General features: G+C 40.0%; 1 protein-coding gene across 1 annotated transcript; it reads left to right on the forward strand.

The window, feature by feature from the left end:
* Positions 1-745: 745 nt before the first annotated feature.
* On the forward strand, positions 746-14089 carry depdc1b (DEP domain containing 1B). The gene is made up of 11 exons (XM_073485622.1): positions 746-831; positions 3375-3640; positions 3768-3912; positions 5389-5516; positions 6620-6750; positions 6843-6890; positions 6994-7134; positions 7266-7432; positions 8670-8846; positions 13274-13456; positions 13695-14089. Exons 1-11 carry the CDS (start codon positions 784-786, stop codon positions 13857-13859), a joined length of 1599 nt encoding a protein of 532 aa, XP_073341723.1. The 5' UTR covers positions 746-783; the 3' UTR covers positions 13860-14089.
* Positions 14090-23371: the final 9282 nt, after the last annotated feature.

The raw sequence follows: 23371 nt of genomic DNA on the forward strand, positions 1-23371 counted from the left end.
TTATTGTGTTTATGTCATTTTAAATGTAAGGGTAAATTTTTTTTAAAGAATGTCCTTTTTGACTGGAAACATCACAAGCTGGCATGGTTCCTGCACAGCCCAGGACAACGAGGCTCTACAGGGGGTGATTAAAACCGCCCAGAACATCACTGGTACCCATCTAAAGAGCGTCAGTCACATTGGTGAGGTGAGATGTCTACACAGAGCCCTAAGGATTCTAAAAGACAACACCAGACCCCAGCCACAGCCTGTTCACCCTGCTGCCAGCTGGCAAAAGATACGGAAGTGTTCACTGCTGTACCACCAGACTGCAGATCAGTGTCATTCCCCAGGCTGTAAAACTCCTAAAGTCATCCTCAACTACACTTGTAGTTTGTAGTAAACACTACTTGTTTATTAAATCCTTGTTTTCCCGCTATTCCGTTATTTATTTTTTGTACATTATTAACATCGTGTAAACTTATTTTATAATTATTTTGTTGTTCTTTTTTGTAGATTTTCTATTTTTAGCCTAAAACTTGAACGTTGGTGTGTTTCAACTGTCCCACTACGTCTCCATTCATAAACGCCGCATTCCTCGCGGTCACGTGACGGCCTCGCCGTCTAATCACGTTGTCCGGATGATGTGACGCAGGAGATTCAAAGTTGGCAGCAACGTCTCTGCCCAGATACCCGTGTAACACACTATTTCCACCCGCAGCCGAAGCTTTAAAAAAGCTTAGAACAGTTAAATATCTCCATGTTTCTCTACGCGTGAGGTGAAGTGGGTTATCAGAACCAGAAATGGACGGTAGAGTCATCGGACCGGGTCCGTACCGGGCGACCAAGCTGGTGAGTCTGTTGGGACGTTGAAAAAAGTCTGTATACTAAGTTTTAGAGCTACAGCGTATGAATATGTAAAGTTTATCTCGTTTTATCTAGGTAAATTATATTACGTTGATAATTTATGTTCTTCCAGTAAGCAGTCGAAAGCAGTAACGTACTTTCAAACTTAGTAAGTTAACTCGTGAGTTTAACGTTAATTAAGTTAACAGTTAATTGTTAACTCTGTGTGTGTTTTGCTAACTCTCGTACAAGCGAACAAGTTAAAGCGTTTTAAAATCGTGTGACAGTAGGAATGCTCGAAAAACAGCGTTTAAAGTTTGTTAGATAAGTTCTGCACTCACCTGTCAACAAAAGCGACTTTCTGTGTGGACAAATGCGTCCCTGCCCATAAGTGACTGATTATCAGAAATACTTCTACGTATTTCAGTTTGTTGTGACGGTTTCGGATCTGTGCAGCCGTGTTGTTTAGCACTTATAACAGCCTCACTTACATGAACATTGCCAGGTGTTTACATTAAGGGTAATTGCTAACGTGCATTTACCAGATTCAAGGTAATGCTGATGCGTTCACTTATCATGTGTTACTTTGTACTAACACGTCCTGATTAGTTTCATGTAAAAGCATGCACACAACATACCATACTGCTTTGATATTTAATGCTATGTGTAGCTCACTGGCTGTGGCTTGGAATCTTTAAACCCTTTCAACTCATTATAATTAGATGAATGAGTACACCTATGAACATCAGACTGCAATTGCTTTAGTATCCAAATCCATTAGTTTAACACGTGTGGTCCCAGGTGGTGCACAATATGTTTCATATGTGTATTGTGACAATACATTTGACTTTCTTCTGCTGCAAGCCCAAATCTGCTTTATGTCATATCCAGATTGGATCCAGATTGATTTTAGAAAGTCTACACGGCAAAAGAAAAAAAAAAAAAAAAAAAACAGAACAAAAAAACCCACATGAAAAATTATTTTTGCAAATTTGAGCCAAGCCACATTCTGCGGTTGTTTGAAATGTGGTTCCAGTCTAATTTCTACAGATCTGTCTCAGTACGGCCACTCAGGCTACTCAAATCAACCTCAAATATATAGTGATGGAACAGATCAGTGCAGCTGAGCAGAATCCATGCTGCTACTATCAGTCAGCGGAGTGGACAGACTTGAAATATATTGTCTGCTTGCACTTTAGGGGGATTACCATAGCAACCCATACTGGTAGGCTGGTGATGTCTGGACATACAGATCTGATCACTTGCACACAAAAAAGTTGGTACAGTCTGTCTTAAAGATCTGATTTGAGATACAAATCTGACTTGCCTGCAGTTTGAACAAAGCCTGTAACTGAAGCAGCTTAATGGACTTCAGCCGTCAGTATTTTTATTATTTTACACCCATGCCTCTTATTGTGACATGTCAAAATATCTTAATAATGACTCATAATCAATGTCAAAAGAGTCAATATACCTGTATTAACATCTGCATCTTGACAAACAAAATGGCCATACAATTTTTCTTTCTCTTTCTCTTTCTCTTTCTCTTTCTTTTTCTTTTGTTTCGCAATTTATCACACATAATCAAGTTAAAGATATAGCACAGTGGCTTCCTTACTAGCCTTTCATATTTTTTTAATCCTTTCCCTGATTGGTTACAGCATATGACCTTATACCCTTTTTGTCTTTCCTGTATTTTGCATATGTGCCATCTGGTATTTAGACTTTATTCTAAACAAACAAAGGTTAGCAGTGCACAGTAGTGATTGCATACATTATGGTCTCAAAATCCAAAAAGCCACCAGCTGTTATTCTCTCAAAACAAACACTTTCTGCACCAGTTTCTGTCGGCAGGAGAACCTTTTCTGCATCTTGTTTTGATGACAGACCAACCCTTCTCCCACTGGGCTTCTTGGCTTTTACTTGTTGTAGGTTTTTTAATCTTTCCCTTAGCGTGATCTTTTCTTTTCAAGATTCAGACCAGCCAGAGTGAGCAGCTTTTTCTTCATACAGCTTGATACTCGCCTGGGTTGTAGTGACCTTGTGTTGCCTATCCCTACCCCTCTGTGCTTTTATCTACTTCTTTCATTTCTCTCCTGCCCATCAGGATACTTTGTTGGATCTAATAATCCATAACCTCTGCACCATCCAACACACTAGAGTACACATTGTTCTATTTGTTGTGATACCCACCTTCTCTTTTTTATGACTAGAGGATATTAGAGCATAGAGGTGTTTTTTTTTTAGAGCCGACCATGAAATTAAAAAAAAATGCACAGTGCTTTTTATTCCAGAGGGCTGTATACTTTGTCTGTCACTCATGTTGTATGCCTCCCTTTTAAACAAAATGTTCCCAACAGCCTTTTATGACATTAATAACAGGAACTTGTTGAATGCATAAGTGCTGTTATGTGAGCTTTATCAGAGGAACAGATTCAGTGAAATGTTCACGTGCCATATCTAACAGCATATTTGCTATCTGTGCTAATTTTTTGTCTTTTTGCATTCTACATCATTAGTACCACTTTGTATGTCTTCCTATTATGCAGTGGAATGAAACCATTAAACTGTTCCGTGGAGGCATGCCTCTGAGAAGGCACTGGGCACACTTCCGCTACTATGACTGGAGTTTCGCAGGATCCGAGGCTGTGGATTATCTGCATGAGCTGCTGAGGCGCAACCACAACTTTGGGCCTGAGGTGACTCGCTATCAGACTCTGCAGCTGCTCAAAAAGTTCCTCAAGGCCCATGTCATTGAAGACATCAAAGGACGTCATGGGACAGAGGACTTTGAAGACAATGGCCATCTGTACAGGTACTTCTTCTGTGGTCCTGTGCTGTTATTCATGTTGGTTTATACAACAGGAGGCATTGTTGCTGCACCTTGACAGTTGGCCCCGTCTCTTCTCAGCTGAGCCCAGTGCTGTTGTCTTTCTGTCCAGGTTCCCCACACTGTCTCCCCTCAAGTCTTTTCCAACAAGGCCTCTGTCGAGAGACCGCAGTGACCTGCCCAGACTCATTCGCTGGGATGACTACGAAGAATTGCCGCAGCGGGAAAACATTGCCCCACTGAAGTCTGCTGTCATGGTGAGAAAGAGACAAACATGTTTCAGCTCCTCCGCTGATTGCTTTGACTCATGCTGTGCGAGAAGTGAAGTAAACATATGCAAACTTAATCGAGACGAATGGCGAGATGAGATCATTTTCATTTTCTTGTTTCAGTAAGTGCTGTGAAGCGTGGTTTACACTCAAGATTATACACTGAAAAATGAAAAAGAAAGTTCAATGTAATGCAAAGCTGTATAACAGACCGATAAAAAGAAGTGGGGTTCAGCTTTGTTCAGATTGCTGTTGTAGTTGTTTCATTGTTGTACTCAGTTCTTTTAAGGCTTTGTTGTGTTGGGCAGGATTATATAAAGGGCATTTCTAATATTTTGATATCCTTCATTTACATATGAGGGAACAAAAATGTTAGAAAGCTTACAGTGTAATACATTACTTTAGAAAAGCCATACAAAGTACTGAAGGGACTGATAATAATCATCCAGTTAAAGGTGGGGTCTACGTCTACCATTCCAATCCAATACACTATTTTGTCAAATTCAGTAAATATCTCCTCACAGTCCATAGCGCTTGTGTGTGTCGCAAAAACATATCTGGTTTTTGTAGCCAGGCCTGGCTCTGTAATCAGAAAAACAGTGTCTTGGAACGAGCCAAACAACAGTGTTCCAGCCAATCAGCAGGTGGCGTTAATGCAGAGGACGAGGAGGAAATGGGAAAAGGGGGTCAGTGGTCGTGAGAGGGGCAGTAAGCCTGGCACATGCTAACATATAATTGTATTGTCAAGAAGGAGAGATGTTGAGAAACAGCCAAAGAGGAGAATGCCAGGCAAGGACGAAGAGCTGCATTAACACTGTTGAGGCTTTCCAACAGTGGAGAGACCTTTTGTGAGTTGAAAGGCAATGAGACGGGTGCAGAAGTTGCTCTGTTTCTGCTTGACAGGTGAAAACATTAGTGTTGCTATTGTCCACAGAACCAAAACGTTAATATGGTTTTGTCCTATTTGCTGACGTGTGTGATTTGTGTGTCCAGTAATGTTAAATTATTTGCCCACGGACATTCAGCATTCTTTCTAGTTTGCCAAGATATGTTGGTGTGCTGTCTCTCTCTGTCATCATGTTAGCTGTCCCTCCATGAATTTTGTGGGCTTAGCTTCTAAAGGAGCACTGAAGGGACGGGTGTATTTGTTTGGTTGTTGGCTTCAAATATCAACAATCCTTCTCCAGAAATGCTGACTCCACCTTTTAATATCAAGACATCTTTGACACAATTATCGGCAACAATTCTTCAAAATGTTGTTTCTGTTTGCGTCAGTTTATTTGTTTTTTTACATTTTTATACAGGGATGTCTTTCATAAATGTCTTTTATTGATTGCATTACAAGACTGTTGTATGTATGTTATTACATGGGGCTTCCTATGTTTCTGCACACTCAGTGCAAGTTAAAAGTGTAAATTTACTCTGCATAAGTTTTAATTCATGTCTCCATTTCTTTGTATTCAGACCTCAGATTTGTGGAATAAACGGCACAGTGTAGCTATTGGAGATGTGCATGAATGCAAGCTCATACGGAGGAAGGAGATAACTGCAAAACAAGTGGACCACATCTGGAAATCAATGACAGTTGCACAGTATGTGACTTATTAAAAACTTCCACTGTTCATGTTGTAATTATGATGTACCTTTGCTCTAGATCAGCATTTCCCAAACTTTTTTAGATAACTGCACTCATTCAAAGCAATTTTTTGTCATGGCTACCTGTGCTCCCATAACATCCATGTGTGTACACTGATGCTCATTGATTATAACAGTTTTTTTTACATTATATCAATATCGAGTTAGATAATCAAAATAAATCTGATTAAATAAATAACTTCCAACAGATGTTCTGCAGACTTGCAGATAAGACTTTAATTTAAAATAAACAATGAGAGCCACATCACACCTACATGATGTTGGGAACGCAGAAGTCCACAGTTGATGTTGTTTTTTTCGCCCTCATTTTTCAAGAGTTTAATTAAGATATCGAAGACATTTCTGTGCAATCCAAAGGCTTATTTCTCTGAAATTTTCAGACCATATTTGTTAGAATCCATGTCACTAAGCACTTCTCCTTTGCTAAGATAATCCATCTACCTGACAAATGTGGGATAGTAAGATGCTGATTAAACAGCATGATTATTGCACAGTGTGCCTTGGGCTTGGGCTGCGTAGTTACATGTGGGCTGCAGTTGTAAGACTGGTTGAATGTGCTGCCATAATCATAATGCTCAACAGCATCTTGATATGCCACACCTGTTGGGTGGATGGATTATCTTGGCAAAAAATAAGTGCTCACTAACATGGACTTGCGTTCACAGATGAAGTGTTACATCCTTTCTGGTCAAAAACATGTAAAATGGGAGCGAAAACTAAAGTGTCATGCTTTTATTTTGGTGTATCCACATTTTTGAGCTCTGTTTACAGTGCCAAACCTTTCCATTACTAATCTGGTGGTTACTTTTTTTGCTCATGATAAGTCCTGTGCCAGAAAGCTTGTGTCACCATGACATCTGGCAGCTGTCATTTAGATAACTGTAAAGTTTTGTTAAAATGTAAATGTTTCAGGTTTTGTTAATTTGGTGAATGTTGTTTAAAAATGCACAGTTTATAAACATGTTATGACAAATCTTCTAACACTCTTGGCCCAGCCTTAAGGCACCCACTTGTTTGATGCCAACTCTCTTGTTTTTAGTTTGCAGAGAGTGCTTGGCCTGATGTCATTGGACGGAGTTTTAAACCCTGTGCATGTGAACGGCAAGCACATCGTTCACAACGTTTTCAGTGTTAATAAGACGGGCATAGTGATATTGGAGAATAAAGCAGGTATACATTGATTCACAATTTTAAGAATAAATGCTTGGCTGCAACCTGCAAGAACATAATTACTCACCTACTGTATCTCCTTTTGCATCCAGAGGACATGCCATATTGGGTGGTATCAGCGATGAAATGCCTTGCCAATTGTAAGTTTATGTTTTCTGATGAATGGCTGATATCTCACTTAGTGTATAACTGTTTATACAGTATGTGAATGTATATATGAACTCCGTTTGTCTTCCTGCTCAGGGCCTAATGGCAATGAAAGCAAACAGCCAGTATATGCAGGTTTCGAGAGGGATGTTCTGAAAACAGTAGGAGACTACTTTCAGAGACTCAAAGAACCCCTGCTCACGTACCATCTATATGAAGTCTTTGTCAACATTCTCAGTGAGTGCTTCACTATGTGGGTCCATTGACATTTGTGCACGGCTACAGATAAAAAACTGCTGGTGTTCATATTGTTTAGCCTGTATGTTTGCCCTCAGGAGCAGGACTCATTTCTCCTCCTATCTCTGCAGGTCTGCTGCAGGAGCAGGAGGTTGCCACAGAGGCTCTTCAAGTCTGCTGTCTCTTATTGCCGCCACCCAACCGAAGACGTCTCCAGCTATTACTCCGTCTCATGTCCCGGGTCTGCCAGAATCCCCACCTGCCTCCCCTCAATGATGCTATTGCTACGCGCACGCTGGTACAGTTTTCGCTTCTCATCCTTGTATTACTTCTCTGGTTTTCTGAGGTCAAATAAGACTAGGACCGGAAATCAGTATGATAAGGAGACAGTGTAATAAACAATGATAATCCTGCATTTCACATTAACTTTGATGAGGCATTTTTGTTCAAGAGAGGTTTTGTTTGTCGGTTTGAATTGAGTTTTGCAAGATGCCAAAGTCTCAAAGGAGCATAAGACAAAACAAGGCATGCTAGTGTAAGGGCAGAGAGAAGCTGTGGGAACCATTTCTTGTCTAGGAACCTTGCCACCTATAAAAGGGGAAATGGGGAAATATTTTAAGGCAACCTTCTCTTTCTAATACAATGTGCTTGGGAATAAGGCATGGTCTGAACATTAAAATACATCAAAATGTGGAACTGTCATGCACAAGTCGGCAATAACAATGTAACGTTAGCTCCCCAAGACATCAGCAAACGAGTAGCGAGTTGAGATAAGGACCACAATGCATTGTAACAACAGAGCTCGCATAACCCTTGGTTTGTACTATACCTCTGAAAAACCTCAGTTTCGAGGGCCATGTAGCCCTAACACTTCTCCCTACCCCTCTATCCCAACAAGAATCAGGACACACTACCCCAAGGTGTTAATGTGCGGTGTAAGGTCTCCCTGAGCTGTAGGGCTAAGTGGTAGAGGCAAGGGGTGTATTGGGATTGGGCCTTTAGTGCATTATCACTACTTACTCTTTACTATATTATGTATACATTAGTATAGTGTATTAGCTCTTCTTTGAAGAACTGAGGTAATTCACTGCTAATGTTTATGAACTTAAAGATTGTATGTGTATGATCAGAAGGCAATGTTACTTAATAGCTGCTATGTTGTGGAAAAAATGTATCTCCCCGCACTCTAAATGGAAGTCATTGTCATTATTTTGTCTCCTCAGTTATTTGTTTTCACCTCTCATACTGTCTCAACATATTCAGTATCCCATGGATAGAAATTCCAGCCACAACACCTCCAGACTTGATTTCTATCTAGAGAATAATGACATGATAGGTAATGCTAAAGGGCACTAAGATACTTTATGAAAGACTCCTTTCATTACATAAACAGAAGATGCTACCAAGTAAAGTCGCTTAAAAACCTAAAGAACAAACTGTAGGCAGTTCTCTTGTATTAGATGTTTTATTTATAGGTTGTATATAAGTATAATTCTAGTTAGTTTCTCATTCATTTCCTTGTGCAATCTGTCCAGATGGTGCAGATGTTTTCCCACTGCGTTCTGGGCTCAGTAGATGAGATGGACTTGGATGAGCTGCTTGCCACCAAACTGGTGACCTTCATGATGGAACACCACAACACCATCTTCCAAGCACCTTCTAAGCTGCGTCGCCAGGTTGAGGAGCACCTGTCTCACCTCAAAAGAGTTCAGGTTGGTACACTTTCTGCAGTTACACTAAATTAATGAATGAATTGATGAGCTGGGACCACGTTGGTTAAGAAGTGTGTGCAGGTGGTCCGGTCCTGCTGCTTTTTGCATCACAGTCATGTGCACCCACTTTCTGCTGCATCTGCTCCCTCCCTCAGACCACTTGTACCAAGTCATATCTGTGCATCATTTGTGAAGACAATGTGCCAGATTGGTTTGGGCATTTTGCCAAACACTAAGTGTGGAAATGTGGTACAGTCACTGGTAAATATAGATTTGAATTAAAGCCACATAAAATCTGAAAATGACATGCATTGTTATGATAATGTGAGTGGAAAGCGCTTGTCGCAGTAGCTTGAGGCTCTCAATGACCCCGTGTTTGGTTGTGGGTTTAGTGTCCCATCTGGCAAAATTACCTCTTGAGATTTTCTTTTGAAATAAACTGAGATCTGTGATAGAAACCAGTCTGCAGCATTATTGCATTATGATCATGTGATGGAACTAAATTAACTTTATGAAAACATCAGAGGCTCTAGTCAAGAAGGCAACTGCATAAATTGAGTCTGAAAATCAACATTTTAAAATGAAAGCGGTATTGCTAATCTGGCATTTATCAGTGATACTACCATGGCTGCGCTGAAGCCTAGGCCCTCATTTATAGAAATGTTCTGAGATTTGTACTTTATCTTAAGATCATTTCCAACAGTGTGCTCAGGTTTGATTCTTAAAACATGCTTAAGCAAGATTCTTCATGCTCAGCGTTTTAGGAATCCTATCTGTAACTTGTGCACCTGTGATCTATAAATCTCAAGCCAACTTAAATTGACAGCACCTGCTTTGATATTTCTCTCTATATTTCTCTGCATAAATAAGGGTTAAGTCAGGAATAGCTGTGGACTCAAAGAGATTATCTACCTTTTGGAGGACAAAATTACTGTGTAGAGAGGAGAGCATTGTTGAAAAAATTCACTGTGTGTCCCAAACTGCAATACCCCTACATAGCAGGAAAATCACTTCAGTCAAGTTATAGACTTTGCTCAGAGATGAGATCATTTCTACCCCAAGAATATGTTTTATAAATAATTACTTAACATGGTGTTGTACTTATTTAAGATCAAATCTGATCCTTTTTAAATAGCTGGTATCTGGTTTGTACAGGTAACTGTTGCCATGGAAAACATCATAAATGTCAGAAACAGTCCTGAGGGGTTTTATTCATTTTTGGTACCCACTACTTCAAGGTAAACCTGATAGGAGTAACTGTGATAGCATTTCTTTAAATAACCTATTTTCATCCAGCATGGGCTATACAGAGTTTAAATTGAAAATGCAGATTGAAGTGATCAGAATCCCCACAGGAGCAGGCAGAATTGAGATTATACATCCACTGGAGGGGGTGGCATTGTTTTAAAATGTGTTTTGTGAGATTGAGAAAGAGTTTATTTCTAATCTGTGAGCTAGAAAAGTCACTCATGTAATATCACTATATCAGTAATTTAACAGAGACGGACCCAGCAGCACAGTTATCTGTAAGATTTTTTGCCCGTCCTAATGATTGCCTTTATGGAGTGTTTTATTTTATTCCTCTGTGCACAGTTGGATCATATTGATGTGTGCATGTGTTTTCTTTTAGTGGGCGCATCAGAAAATGTAGAACACAGACTGTATTGACTGTATTGTTGGCCTACAAATGAAGGCCTGATTGATTCTTATCATGTAGTCAACAGTAGATGCATAAGCTTACACATCCCACGCTGTGAACAGGACTCAAAACATGATGTCTTCTCAACTGAATGTTGTAAATGAGACTTTAAAACTGCTACCACACTGCAAACTTAAAGCGATAGCTCGGGTTTATTGAAGTAGGGTTATGTGAGGCACTGCCTCCATAGTAGAGATAGACCGATATGGTTTTTTCAGGGCCGATACCGATACCGATTATTAGTAGTCAAGGAGGCCGATAACCGATATTTGGAGCCGATATTCATTTGCAGTAAAAGGGAAAATATTGGCCTTGATGCAGTTATATTATGTCTTAAGTCTTGAACAGCAATATCCTGCTCCTCTCTACAAGAAACTGTCAAAGACAGCTTCAGGACACACTTCATCTAACAATATGTCATTTTCTGCTGCTTGGGATCTCTCAATCAACACACAAAAAAGGTAGAGTAAAATAACTTGGTAGTTAAACAGCCATTATTGCCCTACAGTTTTCTCTCAGACAGACGGTGCTTTGCTGTCAGTTTCTGCAGCTTCTCATGTGGCACACACACACACACACACACACACACACACACACTTCTTTATTAATTAACTTTTATTTAGTTTTCTTAATTCTCTAGCCATCCCCTCAACGTGCTTCCCTGCAATAAAACTAACTGAATTTTACTCACACACACACACACACACACACTTCTTACTTTGATCACTGACTATTTCCCTATCAATATTATCAGCAACCTTGTTTCAAGTGATTAAACCGTTAAAAACACTAAATAGCCTGCAGCATCTTCACTTTAATAATCAGTGTTTATCACAGGAACAGACAGCTGCCGCTAACGTATTGGGCCTCACGGTAACGTCAGTAGTTACTGTAGAGTTGTACAGTTTCGCTACAGTCTGCTGAGCGTCCAGAGCCAGAAGGAGGAAGCGGACCGGTGGGGCTACTGGCGGGCTACGTTACTATCACGGACTATTTCCATATCGATATGATCAGCAACCTTGTTTCGAGTGATTAACAAGCACGTCTGGAGGGACCGCGAGCGGAGAGGAGAAAAAAGTTTTGCCGAACGGAACCGGCGCTGTTCCTGGGGGCTTGGTTTCGAAGGTAAGTTAAGGCAGCAGACTCGCCCGAAATTGTAATAAACATCCCAGTCCTCTACACTCAACCACTACTAGTAACATTACTGTGAGCCCATTAATGTTATATAAGCGGCAGCTCTGCTCGCTCGCAGTCCCTCCAGACGTGCGTGTTAATCACTCGAAACAAGGTTGCTGATAATATCGATATGGAAATAGTCCGTGATAGTAGAAGTCTGTGTGTGTGTGAGAGAGAGTAAAAACCTAATGAACTCAATTCAGTCCAGTTTTATTGCAGAGAAGCACGTTGAGGTGAAGGCTGATTAGCATTAGCGTAAGGTTAGCCCACCGGTCGCTTGGCTCTACACGCTCAGCAGACTTTAGCGAAACTCTACAACTCACGTGAGCACTGTGCATGCACAGCTTTCACTGCTGATTGGCTGTTACCTGTGCCGTGGCTCTGCGTGTAACCAATCAGATGGTGCTGTGGGTGGGACAATGCTGGAGACAGAGTAGTGACAGCAGACAGAGAGGCGCAGCTGCATCAGAGCCAAAATAACCCAGTTTTAAATTGATATCTTATCGGCCGTCGGATTAAAAAAAAGGCCGATGCCGATATGCTTCAAAATGGCGAATATCGGCGCCGATAATCGGTCTATCCCTACTCCATAGTTATTGTATTACGTACAGTAGAAGACGGGATGCACGCCCCCAGTTTGGAGAAGCAGAAGGAGCGACGGTGTGGACGGGGGCAGCAGCAAAATGTATTTAGAAAATTTAGAAAATCAGTTTAAGGGCATGCTGTATTTAGAATATTTTCACAGCTTTACCTTGCATTAGACAGCCCTTTCAAAGTCATTATATCCACTCATGTTGCCGAATACGTTATATGAAATATTAGCATTTCTTTTCAATAGCTTCCAGGCTATTGGACCCATTGACTCAAATTCAATGCAGAAATATCTTCATATACTAGTTGAATGAGACAGGCCACTTTTTATTAGATTTTTGTGGAAGTTTTATTTTTCATGAATATTTAAAGAAAGATTGGCATTTTTCATGAATAAATCAGCATTTATTTTTTCAATAGCTTCCAGGCTGATGGACCCATTGACTCAAATTCATTGAAGAAATGTCCTCATATACGGGTTGAATGAGACACACCTCTTTATATTGGATTTATGTGGAACTTTAAGTGGAAAAGCTGCAGTTTTACAAAACAGTGACTCATTTTAAAAAACTTTAATTTTACCTCACACAACACAACGCACTACTGCTGCCCTGAACAGTTAGTTTGTGTTATTTGGGAATTTGGTGTTTTAAAGGGTTAGTTCAGATTCACACAACTGTTGTGTTACAGTACAATTATGGAGAGGGTAATCGCTCTGTACAATAGTTGACTATTTACAGTTAATGTCACAGATCAGCTGTATTTTCTAACTTATAAGCAGGTAAGTCAGTAGCTTCAGGTAACTGGCTGCATATTTTGCATGACAACTTTTGTTGTATAGTGGGCTCATGAATAGGGACTATTATTTATCAATGATAATAAAGAAATTCGAAATAACCTGCAATTGTCCTTTACTTCTTGAATTACATAATTCCAACATTTCATTTGTGTCTTCCATCAGATCAAATACGCAGGATCAGACACAGACTTCAGTGCATCTCCAGCCTTTTGTAAACAGATCAGAAGGGTGGAGTCTGAGGAGCAGAAGGTGATAGGAACCCAGACACCCCTGCATGAGCTGCTGGAAGGCCTGATTGCAGACAAAGAACTTCCTGCCAAGGACAAGAGGAAAAGGCTTAAACAGGTATGGAAATTTTCTTTGAAAAGAAGACATGTTAAAAGAGAAAAATCCTTAAATGTGGATCTGGGCAGAGGGATCTATTTGAAGTGTTGACGGGCAAATACTGAACAGCAAAGTTACTCTGCTCTTGAGCAATGCACTGTAAAATGTACATATGAACCTTTAATGCATAAGAATGCCCAAAGCCTTGTATTTTAGTACTAATGCTGTACTATACTAATTCATATCTTCCCCTTTTCAGTTCCAGAGGTCATACCCAGAAGTCTACCAGAGTCGATTTCCCACTGAGGAAAGCAAAGCTGCTGTCATACCCGAGAAAGTCCCACGACGCAAACCTCCTCTTATGTTCTTCAACCTCAAGAAATCCTTGGAGCCCTTTCAGAGGAGCTGGAGTTTTAGAGCATGATCCACCACCTCTGACACATCTGCACTTCAGGCTGTATACACAAGTCGACCTCAGTGTCATGAAACGAGGAGCAATGTGGCTTAAATGGTGCTTTGGCCACAGCAAATAATAAATTGTACTTTGTAGCACTGTTAAACTAAGATGATAATTTAAAGGGTTAGTTTACACAAATACACTATATACTATGACAGCTAATAATAATAATGATGATGATGATAATAATATGACATTCCCAGTGACTGCTAGTTGTATCTAGCAAGATAGCTTGATTTAGTAGCAAAACATTTTGAAATTTGGTCTGGAATACTGTAACAGTAATACAGTAATGTAACAGTAAATATGGAAGGCTGAACTAAAATTTTACTAATTGTGTCCCGAGAAAACTTGAACAACATATAAGAAACGATCCACTAACACTGAGAGAACCACAAGTGTTTCTTCAAATTAATCATTGTATATTGGTATGTTTTTTAAGATGCTGTATGTTAGAATGGTCCAATAAGGAGGTATGATATTTCACTGACGTTGCCATCCTCGTACCAAACTGAATGAAGTCCATTTCCACAGTATTAATACTGTATTTTACTAGGTTGTTAAAAGTTAATGATCAGAGCATCATTTTTTTAACTCGAACAGAAAAAAATCAAACGTGTTTCTTCAAACAGATGATATCATTTCTTGAATGGAGTCTTGTAATGCAAAGATGCATTTTATTTTCATGATCACTTTTTATGTAGAATGGTCTTTATGATGTTAAATCTAGGCTACATAGAGTCTATCTGTCAATGAACATGTCAAGGGTTTGGTTAGAAAGGGAGTGTGTGAGATGTGTTAAGTTACTGAAAAGCTCTAGATGAGCTTTAGCTGCATTTGTAACTACAAACAATAACTAATGAGGGAAAATCCTGTGTGAAAATTGTATATGCAATTTGTTGTTAAACGACTCTATTTTTTTTCTATTGATCTGCTGAATCTTAATCTCAGAAAAAGGAGACAAAACTAGACATTTCACATATCACAACTCTATAAATCCTCCTTCCACCTAACTTGACGGGTCCTACTGTATGTGCACTCTGAGAACAAATCATTTCATGTTTGTACTTGTTGGTTTTATTCTGTATATAAGAACTGTTTTATTGATTGGTACATATTTCAATGTTTCATATACACTTCGTTTTCAGTGTATTTTGTCTGTGCTCTGTCACGTCAATCAGGTTGTTTTTCACTTAATTTGAGTTTCAAAATGTATATTTTTTTGTAGTGATGTAGTGCTGATATTTCTATGTTGACATTCCTAAATGCTCTTGAACAAACGTAATAATGCTGGATCAACTGTTACACTTGAATTGCTGCTCTGTGCTGGAAAAAATTCAACGGGTTAAAGGTGAATTCATCTTGATGCTGATTTTTTTAGTAAAGAACTTCTAAATGGTAAATGTGACTGTTTTCTTTGTAGGCTAATAGGTTGATGGTTTTCACAGGGAAATATTGTTTGGATGTAACACAAACATGAACATAAGCTTGTTTTAATGGCTTAATAGTACACACAGCATATAGTAACATAGTAGAGAAGTGCCCTAAAGACCAGCTTTTTTTTTTTTATTAGAAAAATACCACTGGTCCCCATATAAGCAATGCAATTTATAGGTGACCTTGACTTGTCTGCCCTATTTCCGTCTTCTGTTTCCTTCCCGTATACACAACAAGCTTTTGACTGATAGTAATCATACAACATAATAGACGGTATGAATCCACAGGGTGCTAGAGTGACAGGAGATGTCTCGCTGTGATCAGGGGGAGTGATGCTTCTGTGTGACACAGCAAAAGAGTTGCAAGTCAGCAGCTAACACCTGCATACATTTAAAGAAGCATCCCACAAAGTAAACAGAGGCTAGTCCACGGAGGAGTAAAGAAAACTTCATTATCCCACACAACTCATCACCACAGTGATTCACTGTGTGTATAAAATCTGTATGCAGCAATAAGACTCAACATATTCTGGTGGCTCAAGTTATTGTTTTCAGACAAATTAGACAATTCTACAGTGGCCCTGAAGTGCAAATCACAACAGCAAATAGGAAAACACAACCAGGAAACATTTCCAATTAGCGATCTGTTGTGTTTTTTTCTTATTTTGTTACTTTGATTTCCAATTTGTTGTTGTGTTCCCTCTTTTGTTAATTTGATTTCTGACTTGCTGTTGTGTTTTTCTATTTGCTGTTGTGATTTGCACTGGCAGTAAATGTCCTTCGCCTCAGTGTGCTCATACGTACATTGTTTGTTGTCAAATGCATGTCTGACAGAACAGGTAGTTTCTATTTTAATAAATACACAGGCTGTCAATCAAACACTACAGTCATTGTGTATTGGGCTTCCAAAATGCATGCGACTTATACACTGCTGCAGCTCTGTGAGGCTGTACTTAGCCAGTAGTGCTAAGTACTTTGAGCTTAATGCTATCGCCGGCATGCTATCACACTCACATTCTTAATGATAACATGTTATTTAGTCAGCTGGCATCTCCACACACTCATGAGTTGAAGTCACAAAGCCCTGGGACTACCAAGTCAATTTTGCTCAATTTAGATCATTTTCAACTCGTGCAGAAGAATTTTTGTCTTAATTTAAGCAAAGTTTAGAACAAAATTGCATTTGATCATGATCACATACATCTTTGTAGTTAATCTAATAGCAGTCAGGCCACTTACAATTTGCTTTGTTTAGTGTGAATGACACCTTTCCTTTCATTATCATCGAGCAGTATGTGAGTGATGGGGATGGTAAGTCTGCGAGAGTTTAGGGCCATACCTCTGTCAAACTGTCAAGAGCATGGGGTACCCTGGTAGTTCAGTTGGTAGACTGTGCACCCCACGTACAGAGGCTGTGTCCTCGCTGCAGCAGCCAGGGGTTCAAATCCAACCTGTGGCCCTTTGCTGCATGTCCTCCCCCTCCTTTGCTGTTATCTCTTAAACACTACTGTCAATAAAGCCATGAAAAAGACAAAATACATTAAAAAATGAATTGTCAAGTGCATGAGGCCCCTATTTGCCCCCTATTTGTTTGAAATATGAATTCAACAGGTGGACAATTCTTACATATTGCCCATTTAAGGCCTTTGGGGGTCAGTGGGATCGGGTAAACTAAAACCTACTGCTGGACTGTGCGATGTGTAAGTGACATAGATTTGAAACATGATTTTGCTGAGGGAGATGGACCAGATGCATGAGTAATGTTTACGACAGACTAATGAACACGAGCCTGTTCCCCCTCACCTTAAGAAGTCCATCTCCCGCTGCTGTAACTGATATAATCTAGTTAGTGTCCGAAACAATGCAGACAGATACAGCAGGTGCAGCGAAAGACCCGTCAGTGACCGTCTGGCCAAATTCAGACATGGCTCAGACAAGATGAAATTATTGTAGGCATTGTTGTACATCCACACGTTCTGTAAAGCTGCTGAACTACAAGACCTCTAATGTAGCTCCCACCTAATGACTGCAGATCTCAGTTTAAGAGGTCCTAGCTCGGAGCAGACTAATGACTCTCTAGAAGTCATCGTGCTGCTGATGATGTAGTAATATGAAAAATATGTGAAATGATCACATAACTCTAATGAATGGTGGCTCAGAGAGAGGTCTGTGGTCATTATGCTTCAGGTGTTATCAGTGCATTAATATTCCAGCGTGTGGGCCTGCAGACGGTACAGTAGGCGTTCCATTCAGGGTGACCAGGCATCGCTGACGACTCAGCGTTGGAGTGAAGGAGAAGGAATTAAGTCCATCATCAGGGACCTCTTCAGCCTTTGTAGCCACGAGGGGCCAAAGCCTGACCCGAATACAGAGCAGCCAATTTGCTATCAAGCTTTAAGATTGTAAAGGCTGGCATTAGGTTCAGTCTTATACTGTGTTCAGCATCTTTTGACGTATCTGATCTTAAGTGTTGCTGACAGGGTCTCCCACGGGATTTAAGCCAAACTGACGGCCAACACAGAATACAGAATACTTGCTACTTGCAATGGTTTAAATAAGTCAGTGAAAAATGATCTCTCTCCATTCACTAGCATACAAAGTTTTTCCGAAATAATGTCCCATGGGGTCCAATGGCAGTCGCGTTGTACAGTTTCAGTCTTCGGCCCATGGTGTCACTTTGCCTCTCTATAGGGGATTTACTCTTTGTTCTGTGAGGAGAGGCGTAATCGGCAGAATAACTGTTGTTAATTAAAATTGCAAACCATGGATATGTAAAACTTTACATTTCTTTATGTTGCAACTTTATGTTATATACTCTCTTTAGGTTTAAGTTAGGGTTTGGAAAATATCATGTTTTTGCTGTCACAAATTTCCATCAAAGATATCCGTCTCCTTAAAAATATCCAGAGGCTTCTTACAAATGTTGAAATGTCGAGATCCCTCATCAAAAATATTGAGTGCTTTCTCACTTACAAATGTTGAAACTCAACAGCCAGCCCCCTCTGCCTCCGACATGAAGGTCAGGTCCTAAACACGTAATGGGAACCAGGCTGGGAGAGGAAATTAAGGTTGGCATTTCGTTTTCGTCCTCTTAAGGTCTGAGGCTCTGAGGTTGCATGTGTCCACATGACATTTCTTTTGGTGTTATTTGGTGGTAGTGAGTCAGCCCATGCTCTCTGGTTGAGTCTGCCCATGCTGTTTCCCTAATGCTTTTCTGGGAAAAGACATGTAGCTTTGGTAATTTGTTTTTCACTCTGGACCTGAGAACAGTGCAACACAAGGAGAAAGAAAACCCTGTTGTATGAGTCATATTTTTCCATTATCAGCTGCAGAAATATGTAAAAAATCAAATATTGGTTGGCAGCTCTCCTCATGGTGTCAACATTAATTTGTTGGATTAACTCTAATGCTGCTACTGGGTTGTCTTTTGTTTTTGCCAGCAGCAGACATGTGGTGTTTTAAGTAACATGCACTTATCCCAAATTAAGAAATTAAGAAAATAGATGTTAATTGATTCAGATTTTTTGTCTCCACTAGTCATGCATCAGTCTAATTACAAGGGCACAAACAGTCACAGCATGATGTTCACCTGGCAGTGAGGGTGATTGTCAGGCCACTTCATGTTACTGCCAGTCACAAGCAGAGAGTTAAAGGTGTAGTTGGTAGAATATGGAGCAGCATATCACCAGAGTGACTGACAACTGCTGCTATGTGCCAGCTATCCTTGGCTGTAGCTAGCTTCCATTAGCTAATTAGCTCGTGGCTCAGTTAGCTGTGGACCCAGCTTTGAAACTTGAATTCAGCCAGCTGAACAGCTGACAGCTTTATAGAGTTCTCTGTCCTGACTGGATATCAAGGGAAGGGATACCAGAAAATGTCTTTTCTCTTTTACTGCATGAGCAGGAGGATGAGAGACATGAGTTACCAACCAAACACTCTATGACAGTAAATACTGTTGTAATATAGAGCTGCTAAACACTTACAGCAGCTTTAATTTTTTGAATGTTTTAAGCTAAAATTCTGGCCACATCTTACGAATTGCTCCTTTAAGCAGAACAAAAAGTGCAGAAAAGTTGGATAAAACTCAATGCACATCTTTTAGTAGGAATAAGGAAGAGAATGCATCAAGTTCGAATCATGTTTGTGGTGAACACACTTCATTTAACAGACTGCGTAAAAGCAAGCGGGCACACGGTAGAAGCTAATAGACTGGCAAAAAAGGTCAAACTGCAGTAAATTAGGAGTTTGGGAGATTTGGGGAATTAATGGCTGCATATGTGGGTCATAATGAATAACTTCAAAGGTTAAATGCAGCAATATACACACTCGGCTGAGGGTGACCTTTTCAATCTGGCTCCCTATTTTGATATTGCATCTCCAGTCTGCACCACTGCTCAGTCAACCTGAACTTGGACCCATTCTCGCTCCATCAACGTCTATTAGATAGCAGACAATTTGGAGGAAATGAGGCTGCGCTGTCTGTATGTTGGTAGAATGTGTTTGTGAGTGAGCGAATGAGTGAGCGAGCGAGCAAGCCTCGACCTTTACAGTAAGTGTTGATCACTGCTCCAGGCCGAGTGTTCTCCTGCTGCGTTCTGAGTGCCTCGTGTCTGTTCCCCCTTTGTGGTGTAAAAACCACAGTGTGGGTGGCTCTAAGCTTTTGTGCCAATCTCAAGGTGTGATTATGTGATTATAAGCAATATCTCCTTTCTTCGCGAGAGAGAAACAAAGAAGCTTTGTGTGACGGATGGCCAAAAAACACGAGGTGAGATGAAGTCATACTCCCATGATCCTCCTGATTGTGTTTCTTTAATGAAAGCACAATCAGTTCATTAGTTTTTAATGAAAGGAGTTACGAGCCATTAATTATCCCTCCGTGGAGTTTCAGGTGTGGAATATAACCATAGCTGTGATCTACTTCATTAATCCCAAGCTCTTGAGGTAATATTATCCTGATTCTTTGTCGTTTTTCACGGACTTTGAAGTTTTTTGTTTTGTACGTGTTCATCAGAGGCACAGCTGCTCTCAAGAGAGAAGAAATTGTGATAACAAGAACGCTATAAATGGCACCGACATCTGTTCGATTCACACTCTTGCACGGTATTAATCATCTTGGACGATAAGTAGGCAGTGATAGGGCACTGGCCAATAATAGCTGTCTGTGGCTGGTTGGTTATTACTGAACCATCAAATAATAAGTGCAGTCAGAAAAAAAAGGTTCTTCTGTGGGAGTAATTCAACATCGAGCTTATGACAAGATGAGGAGGCGTCCAGAAAACCATGTCACCATCACTCAAAGATCTAAAAAGGTCAGAGAGAAAACATAAGTAATGACACAATTCGAAATGTACTCAGTAACAAGAATGTTATTTATGTTTTTCCCATGGTGCTGTGTGTTTATCAGGACCCGAACACAGGTTGGTGTCAGCCTGTCTGGCGATCTAAAACGGCCGCGGGGAATAATGATGAATTGGGTACACAAAGAGTATGTGACTTTACATATCTACCAGACTTGTCTGACAGAGTTGTGCCTTGAATGGAGTTTATTAAATTTGCCCAGCGTCAACAGAGCCGCGCTCTCAATGCTTGATCGCCCACTGCACGTACCACAGTGTGTTCGTTGACTCGATGCTCTGTGTGCGCCGACAAAGAGAGTTTTCCGGCTGAATGTTCGAGATGATTGAGCGGCGCCGTCAGAGCCCAGTTTTATATGGAATTAGTGGATTTATTTGTTTTCCAAGTGCACACAAGCAGAAGTCATTTGGATGGACAGAAGCGAGTGTTTGTGTTTGTGTCTCCATGTGTGTCCTACTGCGGCTTTAAAGGATAAGTATACCCAAAAATGAAAAATTCAGTCATGATCCACACACGACGGAAAGTCAGGTGAAGTTTCGTAGTCCGCAAAAACATTTCTGGAGCGTCACATCAAGCGGTCTCACACATTAGGGACACCAACTGGGTGATGGCCTCAGACTGGCATGCATCACATCTGGCTAGCAGCACCATGATCTTTGCTTCCTTATGGTACAGCATGGTGCTAATCCTTGAAGGAAATGTTCCTAAAACAAGCTATTTATCTTACAAATTAGCCTGTAGACATATAACCGTTCCAAAATTTTCACTGTGGTTAGCCAATTATTGTTAACATCCATAGCAGAGACAGAACTATGTTGCTCTCAAACCAGACTGGTGTGGACTAAACACAGAACTTTAGAGCTTATTACCCATTTATGACTTTAGCAAGAAAGGATAGTTTGGAAATTGACAGATAGTTTTTGTCACCACCCTTATGCAGTGGAACTACATGTACATGTTCAACCTGAGGGATAACTCCAGTAGGAATGGAGAGATTAAAGAGAAATGCAATTTGTTCAGCAGTAATTGGAAAAAATAAGGGGTCAAGTTTATCCACGTCAGTTGATCTCCTGAAATTGATAGCTTGGAGCGCCTCCTTAACAACAGAGAAAGTGAAGGCCTGCAGGGTGACCTGAGAGGTAAAGTTTAAAAGGGGCGCATGAGCCAACGGCAGGACATGAATGCACCATATCAAACTGAGTCCCAGCTGCAGCACAAGTGTGTGTTGAAAGCTTGGCAATGTCCAGTGTCTTATCTAAACACTCATTAAACGTAAGAAGGAATAGATGTAGAGGATTTGTTTTTATATACATTTAATGCTGTCCAAAAGTTTTGACAGGTTTGTGAGATTAATTCTACTTATAATAAACAATATATATATATATATATATATATATATATATATATATATATATATATATATATATATATATAGAGAGAGAGAGAGAGAGAGAGAGAGAGAGAGATACATATCTATATCTCTCTCTATATATACAGTATATATATATATATGGGTTAAAGATCACCCCTGGTTCTCCACAGATTTATCAAAGGCATTTATTATATATATGTATATATATATATATATATATATATATATATACACACACACACACACACATATATATGTGTGTGTGTGTGTGTGTATGTATATATATATATACATATATACATATATATAGCTATATAATAAATGACTTTTAAATCTGTGGAGAACCAGGGGTGATTTTTAACCCATAGCTATAAAAGAATATATTGGAAAGCTTTAAAGTGAAAGGAATAAATGAATTTGTAAAATATTCCAATACAAATGAAACATGGTAACTCAGAGGTGTGATGTATATTACACTTTTAATGAAAATCCTCGAGCTTGGTCTCTCCAGTCTAGCTCTTCTACCTCAGGCTTGAGGACAGTGGTCACTTAGGAGAAGCACAAAAAACTCTAGAGGAGAAATTGTGTCCCTCATCACAACAATGTCTTTGAGAAGTTCCAGTCTGGTTTTAGAGCTCTACACAGCACAGAAACTGCCCTCCTCAAGGTCACCAATGACCTTCTTTTAGCAGCCGACAGGGGAGAGAGCGCAATTTTAATCCTTTTAGATTTAAGTGCAGCTTTTGACACTGTTGATCATGCCATTTTACTAGACCACCTGAAAACTTGGGTTGGCATCAAGGGTACTGCTTTTAGTTGGTTTTATTCTTACCTGTTAGACAGAACCTTCTCGGTCACCACAGGTAATTACTCTTCAACTACAACGCTCATTACCTGTGGTGTACTGCAAGGTTCTATTTTAGGTCCTATTTTATTTTCTGTTTATATGCTCCCACTCGGCCAGATTATTGAACACCATAATGTTTCTTTCCACTGCTATGCAGATGACACACAAATATACCTTCCACTGAAGCCCAGTGACCCAAGAAGCCTAGCTGCTGTCTTACGCTGTCCTAAAGATATCAACCATTGGATGGCTCTAATTTCCTACAACTTAATAACTCAAAAACTGAAATCATACTGTTCAGCCCCCCAAATCATATCAGCCTCTTTCAGCAAGCCCTTGGTCCCCTGTCTGTCAACATAAAACCCACTTCACGAAATCTTGGTGTCCAATTTGATTCAGAGCTCACTTTCATCCCTCATGTCAGCAAACTGGTCCAGTCCTGTTTTTACCAACTAAGATCCATTTCAAA

Source organism: Pagrus major, chromosome 17 (assembly GCF_040436345.1).
Source record: "Pagrus major chromosome 17, Pma_NU_1.0".
In the NCBI taxonomy this organism is placed as follows: Eukaryota; Metazoa; Chordata; class Actinopteri; order Spariformes; family Sparidae; genus Pagrus; species Pagrus major.